Source organism: Macrobrachium nipponense, chromosome 42, assembly GCF_015104395.2.
Source record: "Macrobrachium nipponense isolate FS-2020 chromosome 42, ASM1510439v2, whole genome shotgun sequence".
Classification (NCBI taxonomy): Eukaryota; Metazoa; Arthropoda; class Malacostraca; order Decapoda; family Palaemonidae; genus Macrobrachium; species Macrobrachium nipponense.
Window position 1 is genome coordinate 24,503,612 of NC_061103.1, and position 22,489 is coordinate 24,526,100.

Here is a 22,489-nt window from a genome sequence, read left to right on the forward strand (position 1 = left end):
GTCACTCACTATCCTCACCCAGCCTACATTATCACTCACTATTCTCCCCCAGCTGACACTATCACGCACTATTCTCGCCCAGCCGACACCATCACGCAGTATTCTCTCACAGCCAATACTATCACACACTATTCTCACTCATTCGACACTGTCCCGCACCATTCTGCCCCACAGCTGAAACTATCAGGCACTATAATCACCCAGCCGATACTTATCTTCCCATTATCTCACCCAGCCGATACTTTCACGCACTATTCTCGCACAACCTACATTATCACGCGCCATTCTCGACCAGCCTACACTATCACGCACTATTCTCGTCCAGCCTACACTATCACGCACTATTCTCGCCAGGCCTGCACTATCACGCACTATTCTCGCCCAGTTGAGACTATTAAGCACTTTTCTCTCAGGAGTTGTGTGAAGGAGATGGCTTCTCCAAGCCACCTTCATCTCCCTTTCATTATCTCACCTACGTATGGGACTTCCGTAATTTCCCCTTTGATATCATTTCTCAGTTGATTTTTCCATCTGATTCCTAATATTCAGCTTAAAGTTTCCGTCTCAGTCGGCGAAAGCTTTTATATATTGTCTCCCTGCCGTGTTAGATTATTATCCGTTTGGCAAGCTCATGCTATACTAGTATATAATCTTATGTTAGTAATGCAGTTTTAATCTTATTTGGTTGTGTATTCCGATTGCCTGTTGTTTTATTTGCCTTGTTTTAAGTCTTGCATTAATTCCTCCCCCCCCCCCCCCCCCCACCCCCCCCCCCCCCCCTCTCAAGAGAACCTGTATTTTATATATTCAGTATTCACCCGCATTCTTCCTTTCTCCTCTTTTCCTGTTTCTTTCCTTTGTGTATACTTTGTCCTCAGTTCTACTTTTTTCCCCTGGATCTAATCTGAGTCACATCTCTCTGGATATGCTGTTTTACTAATAAATATTGAGCCGCATATATCACTTAATAACGAATTTACAATACTTTATGAATAAGTTACACCCGATGGAATTGTGCATCTGCCCCGGCCAAGATTCGAAAAAGTACTTATTAATTAGTTTCTTTTAGGTATAAGTTATGCTCAGGGTAGAATGAATTCGATATTTAGTAAAATGTTTGACTCAATATTCGTCAGCATAAACGTCAGGCGTGTATAAGTGATAATATTTCATGAGGCATCATATTCAACAACCTTTGTATTCGTCAACCTTGTGGCGCATTTTAGGTTAATACAGCATCATCTTCATATTTGACGTCTGTCAACTATCTTTACGTTTTTGACTCCAACCTAAACCTTCCTTTCCATCTCCAGCCACGTTTTTAATTATAAAATTCATGGGAAGGACTGAGAACAAAGGTTGACGTAACATTATTCTGGAGTTCCCTACTTTGCACTCATGTCGTCACTACTTTGCACTCATGTCACATGACGAAACTGCAGTAAGCTCTTCATAATCTGCAACAACCATCAGAACGGATCTCTAAATTTCAATCCCCTGTTTCTGTTAGATATTTGTCTCCAAACATTTACACTGGACATTGCTGGCCTTTTCCAAAAACCTTGTTTATCTGTACTAGTTTCTTTCGATATTTTATTGAGGATGTGCATGCTAAATATTCTCATCACAACCAACGTAGGTTGCAGTGCCTCTATAGTGACCATATTCATTCATGATGTTTTTCATTGATATCCTTTTAAAGACTTCTAGTTGCCGGGTTTTGTTTGTCAGTTCCAACTCATTCTAGATACCATGAGGTTATCTACATAGAGTCATCTCTGCAGAGATTCTGTTATTGCCATGTGTTTTCATTTAGGATTTTTATTTTTAATTATATTAACAAATAATAATAATAATAATAATAATAATAATAACAATAATAATAATAATAATAATAATAGTAGTAGTAGTAGTAGTAGTAGTAGTAGTAGTAGTAGTAGTAGTAGTAGTAGTGATTAACTCCTAAGGAGGCAGGATGCAACCCGGAACCTCACACAATAAGGACCACCCAGTCGAATAGGATGACTGAGATAGAAAATGATAATAATAATAATAATCATTATTATTATTATTTTATTATTATAGTAGTAGTAGTAGTAGTAGTAGTATAGTAGTAGTAGTAGTAAGAGGAAGGCGCTCTCTTGTAAATGTTTCATGAAAATATCTTTATTTATTCGTTTCAGCAAGTCAGTTCTAAAACAGCTGTACGAAGTTTATTTATTACAATATATTATATATTATAATATATTCCGGCGCTTCGGTAGACCTGGCTACCCTTAACAGGAGGATAATGACACCAAGGGTTGAACCCGTTTTCGGGTATAACTTAAATGCCCCCAGCTGAGAAGGCGAAAAATAAGCTTATTGGCATACGGGAGTTGCATTCTTTTTAACTGTTATTATTATTATTATTATTATTATTATTATTATTATTATTATTATTATTATTATTATTATTAAGGAGAAGACCTGTAAGGATAGTATTTTTCGAAATCATCACAGAGTTTGTCTGGTCTGTGGTCTATTGGCACGTATCACCTTAGCCTGATCCGTGCAAGTGCCGGACATTCGCTTGCTATGTGGTTTATGGTCTCGTGTTTCATATTGCACGTCGTGCATTATTATTATTATTATTATTATTATTATTATTATTATTATTATTATTATTATTATTATTATTATTATTATTATTATATTAAGTGATTGCTGCCTCAGCTGCATTAATTTTAATAAAGGTTCTTCTCTATTTTTATAATAATAATAATAATAATAATAATAATAATAATAATAATAATAATAATAATAATAATTATTATTATTATTATTATTATTATTATTATTATTATTATTATTATTATTATTATTTAAGTGATTGCTGCCTCAGCTGCATTAATATTTATAAAGGTTCTTCTCTATTTTTCTAATAATAATAATAATAATAATAATAATATAATATAATAATAATAATAATAATAATAATAATAATAATAATAATAATAATAATAATAATTATTTTATTATTATTATTATTATTATTATTATTATTATTATTATTATTATTATTATTATTATTATTATTATTATTCTTTTAATAATGTTAATAATACCGATAATCCCACCCGTTAATATTACAGATTATATAAATACAACCTTCCAGAACCAAACCTTGATGAAACCTTAATAGCAAAGTATGAAGTAATTATCCAGAAAAGAAAACGAACTGAACCAAAAGTCACATTGGCATTGGATGATTAATTAGATGAGCAGCTCAACTGTACCACCTTTGAGGGACCTTTACTGTTTCCTTCTATTCCAGCCAGTTGTCTGCGAGAGCTTCTACGTGCTTCTTGAGTACGCACGTACAGCCATGTTCATGTGGATGTTCATAGAGGGGTTGTACCTGCACAACATGGTGACGCTTACAGTCTTCCACGACAAACCTAATTACAGGTGAGAGGGGAATGTCGGGAGGCGTTGCTGTCAGGCAAAGGGTTAGACGGGTGATAGGTTAAGAATTATTTTGATCAATCTCTCTCTCTCTCTCTCTCTCTCTCTCTCTCATTTCTTTTTAGATTTTTACACGCACATACAAATATATATATATATATATATATATATATATATATATATATATATATATATATATATATATATATATATATATATATATATATATATATATATATATATATATATATTTATATATATATACATGCATACATATATATATATATATATATATATATATTATATATATATATATATATATATATATATATATATATATATAGTATATCGTGTGTGCTGTATGCATGTAAGTTTTCCATTTATATTCCAATTCCCCCACCAGATGGATGGGTTTAGAAAAAAAATCACTTGTAGCCGTCACATTCATCCTTTATCAGCCGAATCGGGGTTGAATTTTCGTTAAGGAACCTCTACAACATAACTGCAGAGGCTCACCAGTAGTGCCTCTCCCTTTCAAAAGTTTTGCATATATTTCCTCTACATAATCCTTTTCACTCCTGCACTATCTGGGTCATCTTCTTCCGAATTATACCCTGTCATCTTGTTTCTTCTCTTTCTTTTATCCTGCCATTATCCGTTGATTTTTCTCCCAAATAACCTCCTACTTCCTCCCTTCCACCATCCGTTAACATTCGTTTCTTCATCCCTCCTGGTTCATATTTCACCTGTGATCTTACTCTCGCTCACATTCTCATTCCCGCTTCTCTTATTACGAACTTCATTCATAATCCTTTTCTGATCTCTTGTGTCATTCTTTCTCGCCAGCTATTAGACTGGTAGTTAGTTGTAATACGCAGTTAACTAAGACCAATTAGGACTAAATCAGTCAGTTGCACGTACTCAATTCTAAAGTAAAATATACCTTTTCCATAATTTTTTTTAATTGCATTCACTAATTAGCGACAATACCATACATCTAAAAATCTCCATCAGCCATCTACGATAATAATCAGCTAATTCACATCAAGTGTACCAAATTGCAGCCCTCAGCCTCAGCAGTTTTTATTTTATTCAAGGTTCAAGTTAGCCATGGATCGTGCATCTGGCAGCACATTCCCATTTATTTATTTATTTTTTTTCATTTCTCATTTGTCTCTTCTTTTATGCCACTTTAGATTTTTAATTCCATCTCCTCTGCTAATTCCAATTCAATCCTCTTTATTCATTCTTTTATTTCATTACTTTATGCATCTTCCACTGTACCCTCATTCCCTCTTTAATCCTTTTAGTCATCTATAATAAATCTTTATATCTTTTTTCCTTTTTGTAATTTTTCTTGGTTATATCCTAATATTTGTCTTTCCTCTTTTGAGTTTTTTTTTCTGGATTAGATATCCCTGCTGCTGCATTACATTATCGCTTCTTCAATAGATTTCAAATGATTCAACGTTTATTGTGATTATCATTGTATCTAGTCATTATTTTCATCTTGCTTTGAGACTTTCTATACACTTTGATGTATTGTTATTATCGTTGTTATTATTATTATTATTATTATTCCCTTCTCCGTCACTCTTCTTATTTACATTCTTCCTATCCTTTGCTTTTGTCCAGGTACTCGTTCTCCCTCTTCGATATCCGCCTGCTCTCTCTCTCTCTCCTCTCTCTCTCTCTCCTCTTCTCTCTCTCTCTCTATCTCTCTCTCGCTCTCTCATGGAAAGGGTAAACGCATTGTTCATATTATCATATCTTACCTATTAGAAATAAAACATCTATTTTTATTTTTCATTCCCAGATGTAATGTCATTTCCTCTCTCTCTCTCTCTCTCTCTCTCCTCACTTATGCAGAAGTAACTGCATCTTTCGTATTATTCTTTTAGCAGGAATAAATAACTTTTTGTAGACACAGTTCATTTATTTTTCCTTATACAAATTACAATATGTATTTACACTCTTTACATCAAGGCCCACTATTAATGTTTTTTTTCTTCTTCCCAAAAAGGATGTTTTATGCAATAGGATGGGGTCTGCCTGTCATAATGACCGCCACCTGGGCTTCCACTACAGCCCTTTTGTATACGGACACAGAGTAAGTACACCTCAGTAATGTGTAGTCAGTTCTGTAACCGTAGTTTTTTGTATTTTATATTCCCATGACCCTCACCGGCAAAACTGGAAGAACGTACGTACTGATTTGCCCTGTGTCTGTGAGATATTAGGAACGTATCAAAAACGCGAGAACGGATCTGGATGAATGTGAAGAAACTCATTCACTGCGTGACTCATAACAAAATTGTGTGTGCTGCTGTTTGTGTGCGCGCGTGCTCTCTCTCGCTCTCTGGCGTTTGTGTATGTGTGCGTGTGCATATAAAATGAAGATCTGTCGTCATGAATACCATCTCTTTTATTGCAACTGAAGCATCTAGAACCAAACGCATTTGCTATAAGTTTCATTTTTTTTTTGGCAATATTCCTCACATATACGTTCATCCATTCATTGGTCTATATAATTGTATTCGTTGATAAGCATGCAGTAGTTTTGTTCTTAATTGAGTGCTCATGTTTTTCATTTTAGAACAAGTATTTAAAAGGGAAGTTCTCTAAATAATGATGTTACCTTTCATTATTATCTGACCTAGCTCATCCTAACCTAACCTAGCACAGACATCAATCTATAATAATCAAAACAGAGTTGATCTTACTTGTTTGTCCGCCCCGGGTGGGGGCGGAGTTGGTGGGGGATCTGGAAGGTAGGAGAGACCTGACACATCCACCCTCTTCCGGCAAACCTGTTTGTCCTCCCTGGGTGAGGGCGGGGTAGATAGGGGATTGGAAGGATAGAGGAGATATGAAGGGCAGCGCCAGATTCCAGCACAGCGTAGCACGTGCCATCAATCATTCCAGACTGTCTCTGTTTGTAATAATCTTTTATAACCTTTTAAACACAAGATAGCGTTTACCAACCTGAACTAAACAAAACAGATATTTAATTTTAAAAGATTTCATCCTTTGTTCAAGGTTATGTTCACGTCGAACATTTTTGCTGACGAAAGAAAGCAGTTATCTCTCGCCGCCACAGCAGATGTCTAAAATAATGAGCTTATCAACTTTCTGGCAGAGATAGAGAGAGAGAGAGAGAGAGAGAGAGAGAGAGAGAGAGAGAATGGTGGGTGATTGCCAGACAGATAGAGGCAAAGACGACAAATGGTTTTAATGAGAAGGTATTATCCCAACTTTGATAGGTTTGCTCTTCCTTAACTTTTTCTTATAAGTTGGTTCCATAGTCAATCGTTTTAGTTTTCTGTAAAAGAAAACTATTGAGATGACTTTGTCTGTCCATCCGCACTTTTTCTGTCCGCCCTCAGATCTTATAAACTACTAATTGGTATATTCATGATCCACCATCCAATCATCAAACATACCAAATTGCAGCCCTCTAGCCTCAGTAGTTTTTATTGTATTTAAGGTTAAAGTTAGTATAGTCGTGCGTCTGGTAACGCAACAGCACGCCACCACGGCCGGCTGACAGTTTCATGGGCCGCGGCACATATAGCATTATATCGTGACCACTGAAAACTAAATCTATTTTCGGTGGCCTTGATTATACGCTGTACAGAAAACTTGTTTGCGCCGAAGAAACTACGGCGCATTTTTTGGCTTTTTTTTTTATTAATAACAATAATGATACTGAAAGCAACTACAAGCTTCTCATTTGCCTAATTTCCAAAATAAAGTTTGACGGAAGAAAAGCCATTTTAAGTTTATTCAGGTATACCATGACCATTTTAATGGTCCTGTAATTGATACATTGATACAACCTGCCTTTAAAGCAGAATTTGTTGACATTATCTCTCTCTCTCTCTCTCTCTCTCTCTCGCTCTCTTCTCTCTCTCTCTCTTCTCTCTCACACCACTATCTAGAATCTAAATGGGATCTTGGGTTCTCTCTCTCTTTCTCTCTCTCTCCCTCTCTCTTATTTATATATATATATATATATATATATATATATATATATATATATATATATATATATATATATATATATCCTATATCTATATATTATATATATATATCATATATAGATATAATTATGTAATAATTATATATATATTATATAGTATATTATACATTTTTTTTTTTTTTTTTTTTTATAATATATTATTATATATATATAGTATATATACCTAAAAAACATATATATCTTAACTTTTTTAATCTATTATTTAATTTATATATTATATTAAGGTATATATATACAATTTATAATATATCCAAATCTAGAATTTTTTTCAGGATTATTATTGGTCACTCGGTAGCGTTGTGCGGAATAAACTCTCTCTCTCTCTCTCTCTCTCTCTCTCTCTCTCTCTCTCTCGTCTCTCAAGTATCTATATCTCTCTCTCTCATATCTATTATATTTCATCTCTATATATATATATATATGATACCCTATATATATATATAGATATATATATATATATATATATATATATATATATATATATATATATATATATATATATATATATCCAAAATCTAGAATTTTTTAACAAATTATTTGGTCTCTGTAGCCTTGTGCCGAATAAACTCTCTCTCTCTCTCTCTCTCTCTCTCTCTCTCATATCGTAAACTGATAATTAAAAAATGCATATTCTGAGCGTTACACATCATATTACACGAGTTCCAATTTTAGGTTCCTGAATTAATCAGATTATAGACGTCTTACACTTGCCGCTATGATATTTATATTTCTCGTTAAAAAAATATCCTCTTTATTTAGGATTAATGTCGCAGCCTTACAAACGCCAATGAAACTTCTTGTAAGGAATTAAATGACCAGTGGGAAGGAAGTAAGTGACCGGCGGGAAGGAATTAAATGACCATTTGGAAGGAATTCAGTGACTGGTAAAAAGAAATTAAGTGACCAGTAGTAAAGAATTAAGTGACTGTGGGAAGAAATGAAGTGACTGGCGGGAAGGAATCAAGTAACGGGTGGGAAGAAATTAAGTGACTGGCGGGAAGGAATCAAGTAACGGGTGGGAAGAAATTAAGTGACTGGCGGGAAGGAATCAAGTAACGGGTGGGAAGAAATTAAGTGACTGGCGGGAAGGAATCAAGTAACGGGTGGGAAGAAATTAAGTGACTGGCGGGAAGGAATCAAGTAACGGGTGGGAAGAAATTAAGTGACTGGCGGGAAGGAACCAAGTAACCGGGTGGGAAGAACTTAAGTGACTGGCGGGAAGGAATCAAATAACGGGTTGTACGAAATTAATGACTGGCGGGAAGGAATCAAGTACGGGTGGAAGCAATTAGTGGAACGAGCGGGAAGAGACCAATTAACCGGTGGAAAGAAATTAAGTGACGCGGTAATTTGCCCAAGATACCTCTCTCTCTCTCTCTCTCTCTCTCTCTCTCCTCTCTCTCTCTCTCTAAACCAAGATGTTATAATTCCCAGCCGGATTACTGGTCGTTGTATGTGGTGTCATCTGGAACGTGTTTCCGACCGTCAGGAGATTCTTATTAATTTTATATTTACATCTTCCTTGTCAAGAAAAGCCGAATCAGCAATGCCAGTCCATGCTAAAGTCTCAGGCCTTTTCAAACGCTTTTTTTTTTCTTTTCTTTATTCGTGTGTGTGTGTGTGTGTGTGTGTGTGTGTGTTTACGCTTTAAGATCTCGAGGGTACCCTAATTTTGTGATTGTAAAAAGTTTCGGCTGTAATTAGATCCCATTCGTAAGATGTGGAGAGAGAAAGAGAGAGGAGAGATAGAGAGAGAGGAGAGCGAGAGAGTTTGCCCGGCATTAAGCTTAACAACCTATCATTAATGTAACGAGTGCATCAGATGATGAAAATTTGCATGTATATACAAAGTACTCTCTCTCTCTCTCTCTCTCTCTCTCTCTCTCTCTCTCTCTCTCTCTCTCAGTATATTATGAATAGCTTATGGTAAAAGCTTCATCTGGACTTCTGTCTGATCATTGTTATTTCGTTATATATATATATATATATATATATATATATATATATATATATATATTATATATATATATATATATATATATATAGTACACAGGTCCGAGAAGAACCCGCTGCCCATTTCCGAAGATGTCCTCCGAGATATGCTGAAGGCTAGCACTACGGAGGCCCCTTTCCTCTCTCATCAGGGTGAATTATTTCGACAAGTAGACGGAGTCGCCATGGGATCCCCACTAGGGGTCCTTTTTGCAAATATGTACATGGCCACCGTCGAAGAAAGGACCTTTAGAGAGCATAAAAAACCTAGGATTTATGGGCGGTACATCGACGATATATTCGTCACAATAAAAGAACCTGACGATGCCAGAAAACTAGCAGATGCTCTGAAAAGAAACTCAGTGCTCAACTTCACCACAGAGCACAGCCATCAGAAGACTTTGCCATTTCTTGATGTCCTGGTAAAACAACAAGAAGGACAGTTTAAGACGACCGTTTATACGAAAGCAACGAACGCTGGCCGTTGCTTGAACGCACGCGGGGAATGCCCGGACGCATACAAAAAGTCTGTCGTGAGTGCGTATGTCAACAGAGCCTTCACGCACAGCACATCATGGAGAGACATACATAACGAACTCGATCGAATTCGCCAACTGCTAACAAACAACGGCTATGCAGATCAAATGATCGAAGCAGCAATAAAAAAGAAAATGGACGAATTTTACCAACCCAACACGACGACGAAAAATGAGGAGAACTTGATTATTTACCATCGTGTACATTATGGATCTGCATACAAGGAGGATTGCTGCACACTACGCGGGATAATAAACAGAGGCGTAACCCCAAATGCCCCTTACCACAAAATAAGCCTCAGGATATATAGTAAGCCCAACCTTGTAGCAGCCTTAATAATGAAGAACAGCACCGCTCCGGGGGGACCGAAGGAGATGTGCACGAATGTAGTTTACAAATTTACTTGTCCAGAGGAGATGTGTAAATCTCACAGTCAAAACTACATCGGGCACACTACAACGACCCTTCGGAGACGTCTGCTGGCTCATAGAAATCAAGGGGCCATCCATCAACATTACATAGATGTTCACGACAGGAAGCCATCTCTACAAGAGCTCATAGAAGGCACCCAGGTCGTGCACAGAGAAGACAACTACGGTCGGCTCTTAATAACGGAAGCGGTGAGCATCGCTATTCAGAAGCCGACCTTGAACGTCCAACAAGAATCGGACCATATACTCCCCTCCAGCAGGAGAAGAAATACACAAGCAAACAGGGACCAGACGGTGCGCCCCAACCCACCGAGAACATCGCGCCCCTTAGAAGACATGGGAGGACCCAGCGTCAACGAGAGCCAAGTAACATCCTTGCTCAGGTCGCTGAGACCCCGCCCAACACGAATCTGCAGCCGTTAACCAACGTAGACCATTTGGACACACACACACACACACACACACACACACACACACACGCTCACGCTCACTCACTCAAATTTAAATTATACACATTTATGTATAAACAGAAATTATCTGATTTGTACCTTTATGCAGGCTATAATATATATATCATATATATATATATATATATATATATATAAATATATATATATATTATATATATATATTTATTCTGTAATTTATATTTCTATATTCATTTTCATTCCTGTATGTAATTTTGTATTTTTTTTTTCTAAAACCAACATGTAACATTAAATTTTAGACATACACTTAAGGAAACACTAGCACATAGCATTGTATTTTGAATATTTATTTAACAACTGTTTAAACTTTCACTTTTATTGTCACAGTACATATGTCCTTATGTTCTTTGTATCCAAAACAACGCCCTTAAGCTGTTAATCCCCAGACTAACCAGTACCCATACCTCAAGGTCATACCTCCCACACGATGAAATAAATAGGCCGAAAAGCCAGATTGTAAGTCAGTAGTCGCTTGATAATGCCATAACAGCTGTCGCGACAAAATTCAATAAATGGAAGAAGGAAGTCTGCGTATTTTTCACCAGAAATTGACGAACGAGAATCGGAAAAAACTTCGTCGGTATGAAGATACCTGCAAGAAACTTATTGATGCCACTAAAGCAATTGCTTTTAACGAAAAATGTATTATATATATATAATTATATATATATATATATATATATTTTATATTATAATATATATAGATATATATTATATATATATATATATATATATATATATATATTATATATATATATATATATATATTATATATACAGTGAATGACGCTAGAATTCAGAGCATGTGTCCCAAGTTCTCAGAGGAGCTGCTCTAACTTCCTTCGATGCAGGAAAATAAATATCATTAGGAATTTCTTCACTTCGAAAAATGCGGATTGAGTTTGACCTCCACTCTGGCGCTGAGGAAATTGCTGTGGCTTTCCTTTTGAATTCGTGCAGTTGGAACTTCAGAAAACTTCAGAAGTTCGAGCGAAGGTGCAGATATAATACGACCCTAATATTGTTCTCCTTGCATTTTAATACATTTTTATGTGTTCATTCATTGATTATTTATTATTTATTTTTAATGTGTTAAGACTCTCCTTTCTTCATTCTGTATTTCCCTCAACTTTGTTCAGAAGTTTCCGTATTCTCTTTTCATGCCCCGAAGGTGTGAAGTTACAAGGGCTTTAAGAAGTTCGTCCACAGTAAGAAGGAAGTTGATTAGTCTTTTATAAAGTATTCGCAACGAATATTTAAAACTTGTATAAATTCCTCTGGAGTGAACAGTTTCTACGGTGTCAGTTCAAGCTCTAATGCCAGGAAGTAAAATGGAAAACATATTTTTTTTAAATTATGATTCATCTACAATTTCTTTTAATGGAGTCGAGGTGATTATTTACAATGGTATAAATTCGTTTTAACTAAGCATATCTGTTTGACCTTTATAATTTTGTTGACGAATAAGTGATATAGTTTATGTGGTCTTCCCAACAGTGAAAGAAAAGCAATTAGAATGATGGGAATTATTCATGACGAACTAGTTTTCACGTGCTACACACGCTGGAACCCAGTGCTGCTGCTCCCCTTCCCTCCCGATGGGGTAGGTAGGGACCTACCCCACACCCCACCGGGGCGGACAAACAGGTTTTTTTCTGGAGTGGGATAAACAGGTTTTCAGGAGGAGGGTTCATGTCTCCCCTATCCTCCCGTCCCCTTCCTACCCTCTCGGAGTTTATTATTATATAAAATATAATATAAAGTTTTGGGTCCTCTTATCAGGTAGTCAAGATAGTAATCTTTATAAGATCTAAGTTATCTTCGTTTTATTGATATGCTTGAGATAAATAACGACAGGTAGTTTCCTTAATTAGTTATTTTTCGTAGATTCTAAGAATTCGACTGAAGGTTAATAAAGAAATAGGAATTCTGTTCATCTCCCCTGCCTATTTAGCGTATTTTCATCTCCAAAGCCTCATTAGTGTGTTTTCAGGAATCTGATATTGCTCGAAAGGCACACATGACTTGCAATATAACCAAAGCTTGACTTTACAATAGATGTTTTTTTTTTATCCGATATTGAGAGGAGCAATGAAAGTCTCCAGCCGACTTCAACATTCAGCTTAGTCGCAAGTCTCAGCGACGAATGTCTTGCTTTTTTGTGGAATGAACTCTGTCCTTGATAACCTTCTCCACCTGAATGCTCTTTGGAAATCTAAAACAGATATTAGGGAAATTTGGACGGTACGATTAAATCTTTAAAAAAAAAAAACCTAAAGCTGCTTTTTGACTCTCCTCTCTCTGAAATCAATTTAAATTTTTCGACTTTGGCTTACTCTATGTTGCATTGCAGCATAACTCTCTTTGTGTGAATAAAGGTTTCTGAGGCATTGCGCAACTGTAGCTGAATATGATGCATATTAGATTGCAAATCTTATCTAAAAAAAATAAGGACTTTTTTTATTTATTTATTTTTTTTCCATGACCACGACATAGATAATTTTCAAGTTATTCCCGTACATTAGTTATAAGCTATATTCGCACGGCTTCTTTTCGTATGTACGGGCACAGTATGATATACACACAGACACACACACAGGAGTCATATATACATACTATATATATATATATAATATTCTATATATATATATCTATATATATATATATATATATATATATATATATATATATATATATATATAGGTATATAAATCCATTTGATTATTATGACCTTCCTCTTCAAGAAAGTTTCAAAAGCTCGTCTCTAATCTCATTTGAATTTCGTGTGGTGTATTAAGGCACAGTTCGATTCATTTCGACTCTTCATTCTGAACCATGACGTCACTAGACAATCCTTCTACCCCATCAGTTTATTTACTGATCTTAAACCTGACTAAATTTTCAGGCTTTGAATATTATTGACAGATAGTGCAAGGGGGCCTTATAACTCCGAGTGCAGAGTTATTTACGAGTATACCATTTTTTATACCTTTCCCAGCCATCTTCTTAGTGTTGCCCATTTGTGAAAAGGGAGATTTCCCAATCCTTAAGCAATTTATTCAGAAATGAACTTGTTTTGAAAAGCCATCAAAGTTTTGATCTCCTAGGTCAGGGGTCGTTCTTAAGAAGGGGGTATCCATACCCCTTGGTGGTATGAGAACCACATGCTTGGGGAATGAGACTTGATCTCTGGATATTTGTATATAATCGATTTTAATGTGTCAATGTGTACATGGGAATATTTTGGAAATGAATATCTACATAAAGCTATAAATGCTCTTGATCTTTTGTACGTTCTATTCCTAGCTATTCATACCTAAAGTATGTGTTAAAATAATTATATTAAGTTGTATTGTCAACAAATAGTACTTAAGTGGTACTTAAGCCAAGGTTATTGAACGATATTGGGCAATTGATTGGGGGTCTGGGGTCATCAAAAGGTCAAGAACCACTGTCCTAGGTACTAAAGATAGGTTCAAAATAGGAAAGAAGTCTTCCAAATGGTTATTCATCATAGACGTCACATTCATAGGAAGTAGGAGGTTTGTTTATTCAAGCAAATTTTGGATTTTCGACTTCTTGTATCTGTATTCTCAAGCCTGAGGAGTCATCATGTGCTCGCATAGGTTTGAGTCTTGCAGCATCTTTGAATTCCAGTTTTTTTTCTTTTCTTTTTTTTTTGCTAGAATTCCAGCTTTTTTTCTTTTCTTTTATTTGGTTAGTTATGATGACCTTTGATGAGGTCACTCGATTTCCTCATTATCCTAATTACATTCAATCGCCGCTGGCAACTGGAAAATCCAACGTTCCAAACGCCACTGGAATCCTTACGTATGTAAATGGATACTTTGAATGCCAGTGATGCGAGGGGTGATTAATCTATTCAAGGTTTATCAAATCGTAATAGTGTGCTTTAATGTTTAGGATACATTTTCGGTCATATGCTCAGCTAATGAAACAGGTGGATAAGCTTTATGGCTGAAAGCACTCGATGGATTGTAAAAGCAAGAGAAATGAAATCGGCTTATAGCTTTGTTGTTTGTGACTCATTTCATCGAAGTTCTCTCTCTCTCTCTCTCTCTCTCTCTCTCTCTCTCTCAGGTCCAGGTTACTTTCACGTACTGGGTTGCCCTTCCCGCCGGCGTCTACGCTGTAAATGATAAATACAGAACATATCTTGTTAGCTGTAGATTTTTCTAAAATAGGTGCAGTGTATTGGAGGATCTTATAACACCTTATATTCTTGTGTACAATTCATTTAGCCTTATTACAAATCTACGCAGGTGTAAGCTGTTGGAAATGTTGTTTTATGAGGTTAATAAAGTGACATTTACTAACGATATCGCGTTTCTGAGACATTTAAAAGCGTGACTTCATCTTCCCATATTAAGTGAGTACTTCAGTGTACTGGTTTATTATACGTGTAATAGAGGAGCTCAGGGACTTCCGAATAGATTGCGATATTTCCTTGTGAATATTCATCAGCGTTTGATTATAAACCTCCCAACCAAGGTGAACTAAGACTCTATACGAGGTATATCAGTGAAATATAAAGAGAGAGTATTTAGTTGTTTTTTGATGAGTCGCCATATTTTTTTTTTTTTTCCGAAAACGGGGGAGCGAGTGTCAATTGAATGACAATGATCTGTAATCATCATGATGCATTAGCTTGCCAAATTCGAATTTTGGAAAATTCCAACTTATTACCCTTTGCCAATTCCCTTGAAAATATCCATTCCGGAAATTAGTGTCTTGCCAAATTCCGAATTTTGCATTCCGAATTATTGTCTTGCCAAATTCGAAAATTTCCATTTCCGAATTAGTGTCTTGCAGATTACATTAAAAAATTAAAATTGCGAAATTTGGGCATTCCGAATTAGTGTCTTCTACACCAATTCGATTTTGCATTCCGAATTTATGTCTTGCCAATTCGTTCGAAATTTGCCATTCCGAAATTAGTGTCTTGCCAAATTTCGAAAATTTCCATTCCGATTAGTGTCTTGCCATATTCGAAACTTTTGCATTCCGAATTAGCTGTCTTGCCAAATTCGATTTTGCATGGGGAATTAATGTCTAGCCAAATTCGAATTTTTGCATTCCGATTAGTGTCTTTCCAAATTCGAAAAATTTCCCTTCCGAATTAGTGTCTTGCCAAATTCGAAATTTCCATTCTGAATTAGTGTCTTGCCAAATTCGAAAATTTCCATTCCGAATTAGTGTCTTGCCAAATTCGAAATTTTGCATTAAAGAAATTTTGCATTCCAAATTATGTCTTGCCAAATTCGAAATTTTGCATTGCGAAATTAGTGTCTTACCAAATTCGAAATTTTGCATTCCGAATTAAGGTTCTTGCCAACATTCGAAAATTTCCCATTCCGAATTAGTGTCTTGCCAAATTCGAAAAGTTTCCATTTCCGCGAATTAGTGGTCATTGCCAAATTCGAAATTTACCATTCCGAATTAGTGTCTTGCCTAAATTCGACATTTCCATTCCGAATTAAGTGTCTTGCCAAATTTCGAAAATTTCCATTCCGAATTAGTGTCCTTGCAAATTCGAAAATTTCCATTCGGGAATTATTGTCCTTGCCAATTCGAAAATTTCCAATCCGAATTTTATTACCTGCCAATTCCGAAATTTTGCATTCCACATTAGGTGTCTTGCCCGAAATTCGAAATTTCCATTCCGAATTATTGTCGTGCCAAATTCGAAATTTTGCATTCCAAATTAGTATCTTGCCAAATTTGAAATTTTGCTTTCCAAATTAATATCTAGACAAAATTCGAAATTTTCATTCCAATTAGTACTTGCCAAACTCGGAATTTCCATTCCAATTATTAGACCTTGCCAGATTCGAAATTTTGCATTCCAAATAGTACTTGCCAAACTCGGAATTTCCATTCCAAATTAGGACCTTGCCAGATTCGAACTTTGCTTCCAAATTAGTACTTGCCAAACTCGAATTTCCATTCCAATTAGGACCTTTCCATTCGAAATTTTGCATTCCATTAGTTTTGATTACAGAAATTGCGGCAATTCAAATTTTCAATTAACCTTACTTCCACCTTGGAGATTCCGATTTTGCAAATTAGGACCTTTTAGCAGGTTCGATTTTGCATTCCAAATTAGTACTTGCCAAACTCAGGAAATTCATTTCCAAATTAAAGACCTTGCCCAGATTCGAAATTTTGCATTCCGATTAGGAACCTTGGCCAGATTCGAATTTTTGCATTCCAAATTAGGACCTTGCCATTTCGAAATTTTGCATTCCAAATTAGGTTTTACTTGCCACCGGCCCGATTCAAATTTTTCCAAATTGACTTGCAAACTCGGAATTTTTCCATTCCAAATTAGGACCTTGCCAGATTCGAAATTTTGCATTCCAAATTAGTACTTGCCAAACTCGGAATCCATTCCAAATTAGGACCTTGCCAATTCGAAATTTTGCTTCCAAATTAGTACTTGCCGAAATTTCGGAAATGCTTCCAAATTTTAAAGGACCTGCCAGATTCGATTGCATTCAAATTAAAGGACCTTGCAGATTCCGGATTGTTTTAAATTTTCCAACCTTAGTATTGCCGAACCTTCCGGAAATCCATTTCCAAATTAAAGACCTTGCCAGATTCGAAATTTGGTTTTCCAAATTAGTATGGGCAAACCTCGAAAATTTCCTTCAAATTAGGAACCTTGCAGATTCGAAAATTTTGCATTCCAAATTAGGACCTTGCCAAATTCGAATTTTCATTCAAATTAGGAAAAACCTTGACAATTCCGAAATTGATTCCAAATTAGGACCTTGTGTTTCCCAGATTCGATTTTTGCATTCCAAATTAGAATCCTTGGCCGAGATTCGAAATTTTGCATTCCAAATTAGTTACTTTGCCAAACTTCCGGGAATTTCCATTCCAAATTAGGACCTTGCCAGATTCGAAATTTTGCATTCCAATTAGGACCTTTGCCAGATTCGAAATTTTTGCAATTCCAAATTAGACTTGCCAGGATTCCCCGGAAATTGCCTTCCGAATTTTTAAGACCTTGCCAGATTCGAAATTTTGTATTCCAAATTAGGTTACTTTTTGCAAACCTTCCGGAAATTCCATTAACCAAATTATACCTTGCCAATTTCGGTTTGTTGAAATTTTTGCATTCCAATTATACTTGCCAAACTCGGAAAATTTCCTTCCCAAATTAGACCTTGCCAGATTCGAAATTTTCATTCCAAATTATACTTGCCAAACTCGGAATTTTCCATTTCCAAATTAGGACCTTGACAGATCCGAAATTTTTTGCATTCCAAATTTTTTTTAGGACCTTGTTCAAATTCGAAATTTTTTGCCATTCCAATTAAAGACCTTGCCAGATTCGAAATTTTGCATTCCAATTACCGACTTTTTGCCAACCTTCCGGATTTCCAAATTTTCCAATTAGGACTCTTGCCAGATTCGAAAACTTTTGCGTTCCAAATTTAGTTACTTGGCAAACTTCGAATTTTTGATTACCAAATTAGGACCTTGCCAGTATTCGAAATTTTGGCATTCCAAAATTAGGACCTTGCCTTGCCATTCGAAATTTTGGCCATTCCAAATTAGGGTACCATTGCCAGATTCGAAAAATTGCCAAATTCCAAAATTCGGGACCTTGCCAGATTTCCGAAACTTTGGATTCCAAATTTAGGTACCTTGCCAAACTCGGAATTTTTCCATTCCAAATTAGGACCTTGAGCCAGTAATTCGAAAATTTTGGCAGTTCCCAAATTAGTACTTGGAGCCAAACTCGGAAAGTCCATTTCCAAATTAGGAACCTTAGGCCAGTTGTCCTGAAATTTTGCATTCCAAATTAAGTTTTACGGCCCAAAACTTCCGGTTAAGTTCCATTCCAAATTAGACCTTGACCAAAGATTCCGAAATTTTGGCACTTCCAAATTAGGAAAAAAAAACCAAAAAAAAAAATTCTTGTCCAGATTCGAAAAATTTTGCATTCCCAAATTAAGGACCATTGGCCAGGATTCGAAATTATTTTGTATTTCCTAAATTAGTCTACTGCCAAACTCGGAATTTTCCATTCCACAATTAAATTGGACCTTGCCATGTTCGAAATTTTTGTATTCCAAATTTAGCTACTTGCCAAACTCGGAAATTCCATTTACCAAACTTAGGGACCTTGCCAGAATTCCGAAATTTTGCATTCCAAATTAGTATTGCCCAACACTCGGATTCCATTCCAAATTAGGACCTTGTCCGAGATTCGAAATTTTGCAATTCCAAATTAGTAAAGCTTGCCAAACGCTCGGAATTTCCATTCCAAATTAGACCTTGACAGATCCGAATTTTGCCAAATTCCAAATTAGGACCTGGTCAAGATTTCCGGAATTTTGCCAAAGTTCCAAATTAGGACCTTGCCAAGATTCGAAATTTTGCATTCCAAATTTCAAGGGTTAAAAAAAAAAAACTTGCCAAACTCGGAATTTCCCATTCCAAATTAGGTGACCTTGCCAAAGATTCGAAATTTGCATTCCCAATTAGGAACCTTTGCCAGATTCCGAAATTTTGCATTCCAAAATTTAGGACCTTGCCAGGATTCGAAATTTTGCCCATTCCAAATTAGGACCTTTTGGCCAGATTTGAAAATTTTTGCATTCCGAAATTAGGACCTTGCAGTTTCGAATTTTGCCAAATTACAAATTAGTACTTTGGCCAAATTTCCGGGAATTTCCAAATTCCCAACTGGAGAAAACCTTGCCCCAAACTGCGGAATTTCCATTCCAAATTAGGAACATTTTGTCAGATTCGAAATTTTGCAAATTCTCAAATTAGGACCTTGCCAGATTCGAAATTTTGCATTCCAAAGTTAGTACTTGCCAAACTCAGGAAATTTCCATTTCAAATTAGGACCTTGCCAGATTCGAAATTTGCCATTCCAAATTTAGGACCTTGCCAAAGATTTCGAAATTTTGCATTCCAAATTAGTGCTTGCCAAACCTCGGAATTTCCCATTTCCGAAATTATTGACCTTGGCCAAATCGTAATTTCCATTCCAAATTAGAAACCTTTTCCAGATTTCCCGAAATTTTGGCATTCCACATTATTACTTGCCAAACTCGGAATTTCCATTCAAATTAAGGACCTTGCAAACTCGGAATTTCCATTCCAAATTAGGACCTTGCAAAGATTCGTAAATTTTGCATTCCAAATTAGTACTTGCCAAACTCGGAATTTCCAGTTCCAAATTAGGGACCTTGCCAGATTCGAATTTTGGCATTCCAAATTAGGAAACCTTTTGCCAGATTCGAATTTGCAAATTCCAAATTAGTACTTGCCGCCTCGGAAAATTTTCCATTAAAAAATTAGGAAACCTTTGCCAATTCCGAAAATTTTGCATTCCAAATTAGTGCTTGGCCAAACTCGGTAATTTTCCAATTTCCCAAATTAGGAGTTGCAGATTCGAAATTTTGCATTCCAATTCGTAAACTTTTTGCCAAACTTCGGTAATTTCCATTCCCAAATTAGGTACCTTGCCAAAGTTCGAAATTTTGCATTCCAATTAGTAACTTGCCCAAACTCAACTCGGAATTTCCATTCCAAATTAGGGCCTTAGCCAGATTCGAATTTTGTATTCCAAATTAGTACCTATCGCCAAATTTCGAAACTTTGCATTCCAAATTAGTAACTTGCCCAACTCGGTAATTTTCCATTCCAAATTAAGGTACCCTTTGCCAAGATTCGAAATTTTTGCATTCCCAAATTAGTACCTTGCCAAAGATTCGAAATTTTTTGGCCTTCCAAATTAGGTAACTTTTGCCAAACTTCCGGAAATTTCCATTCCAATTAGGGTACCTTCACGCCCAATTCGAAATTTCGCAATTTTTTCCCAATAGTCGCTTGCCAAACCGGGAATTTCCAAATTTCCAAATTAGGACCGTTGCCAGATTCGGAAATTTTGCATTCCAAATTAGTACTTGCCAAACTCGGAATTTCCACCTTTCCAAAGTTAGGACCTTGCCATATTCCGAAATTTTGTATTGCCAAATTCAGGACCTTGCCATTTATCGAAATTTTGCATTCCAAAGTTAGTAAACTTGCCAAACTCGGAATTTTCCATTCCAACTTTAAGGAACCTTTCTTGCCCAGATTCGAAATTTTGCATTCCAAATTAGGAACCTTGCCAGATTCGAAATTTTGCATTCCAAATTTAAATACTTGCCAACTCGGAATTTCCATTCCAAATTAGAACCTTGCCAGACTCGGAAATTTTGCCATTCCAAATTAGGACCTTGCCAGATTCGAAATTTTGCCATTCCAATTTTAGTACTTGCCAAAACTTTTCGGATTTCCAATTCCAAATTAGGAACCTTTGCCAGATTCAGAAATTTTTGCATTCCAAATTAGTACTTGCCAAACTCGGAATTTCCATTCCAAATTAGACCGTTGCCAATTCGAATTTTTGCATTCCAATTAAGTACTTGCCAACTCGGATTTCCATTTCAAATTAGGGACCTTGCAGATTCGAATTTTGATTCCAATTAGGACCTGCCAGATTCGAATTTTTGCATTCCAAATTAGTACTTGCCAAACTCGGAATTTTCCTTCCAATTTTTAGGACCTTTGCAGATTCGAAATTTTGACATTCCAATAGGACCCTTGCCAGATTTCGAAATTTTGCATTCCAAGTTAGTGACTCCACTCGAATTTCCATTCCCCAATTAGAACCTTGCAGATGTCGAAATTTTGCATTCAACAAATGGACCTTGCCAGATTCGAAAATTTTGCATTCCAAATTAGTTACATTGCCAACCGAATTTCCATTCCAAATTAGGACCTTGTCCAGATTCGAAGTTTGCATTTCCAATTAGGACCTTTCAGATTCGGAAATTTGCATTCCACATTAGGACCTTGCCGTTGCCAGATTCTTCGAAATTTTGCATTAAATTTCCAAATTAAAGTTAACTTCCTTTTGGCCAAACCGGTTCCCGGAATTTCTTTTCATTCCAAATTAGGGTTAGGAAACCTTTCCAATTTATTCCGGAATTTTTTTTGCAAATTTTCCAAATTAGAACCTTGCCAAAGGATTTTCCGAATTTTATTTGCAAATTTTCCAAATTTAGGACCTTTTCCCAGATTCCGAAATTTTATTCCCTTGCAATTCCCAAATTAGTACGTGGAGAGAGAGAGAGAGAGAGAGAGAGAGAGAGAGAGAAAGAGAGAGAGATCCTTTTATACGTTAAACTGGCTTAGAAGAGGTATTGAGAGAGAGAGCCCTTTATATGATGAACTTGCTTAAAAAGTTATTGGGAGAGGGAGAGACCTTTGTGTTATAAACTTGCTTCAAAAAGTATTGTGAGAGAGAGAGAGAGAGAGGAGAAGAGAGAGAGAGAGAGAGCCCTTTATGTGATAAACTTGCATAAAAAAGGTATTGTGAGTGTGCAAGAGAGAGAGAGAGAGAGAGAGAGAGAGAGAGAGGAGAGAGAGAGAGCAATTTTAGTACTGTAAATAAACAAATAAAGAAACTCATAGCAGGATCTTCAGTTCAACCATACGAAACGACACAGGTGACTCACC

General features: G+C 36.0%; 1 protein-coding gene across 1 annotated transcript in view; it reads left to right on the forward strand.

The window, feature by feature from the left end:
• Positions 1-3,316: 3,316 nt before the first annotated feature.
• LOC135213306 (PDF receptor-like) overlaps positions 3,317-22,489 on the forward strand; it is a gene marked incomplete at its 5' end in the record, with an annotated part of 58,722 nt that continues 39,549 nt past the window's right edge. Inside the window, 2 exon segments of the mRNA XM_064247286.1 lie at positions 3,317-3,450; positions 5,471-5,557. Coding sequence (XP_064103356.1) covers positions 3,317-3,450; positions 5,471-5,557 — 221 coding nt within the window.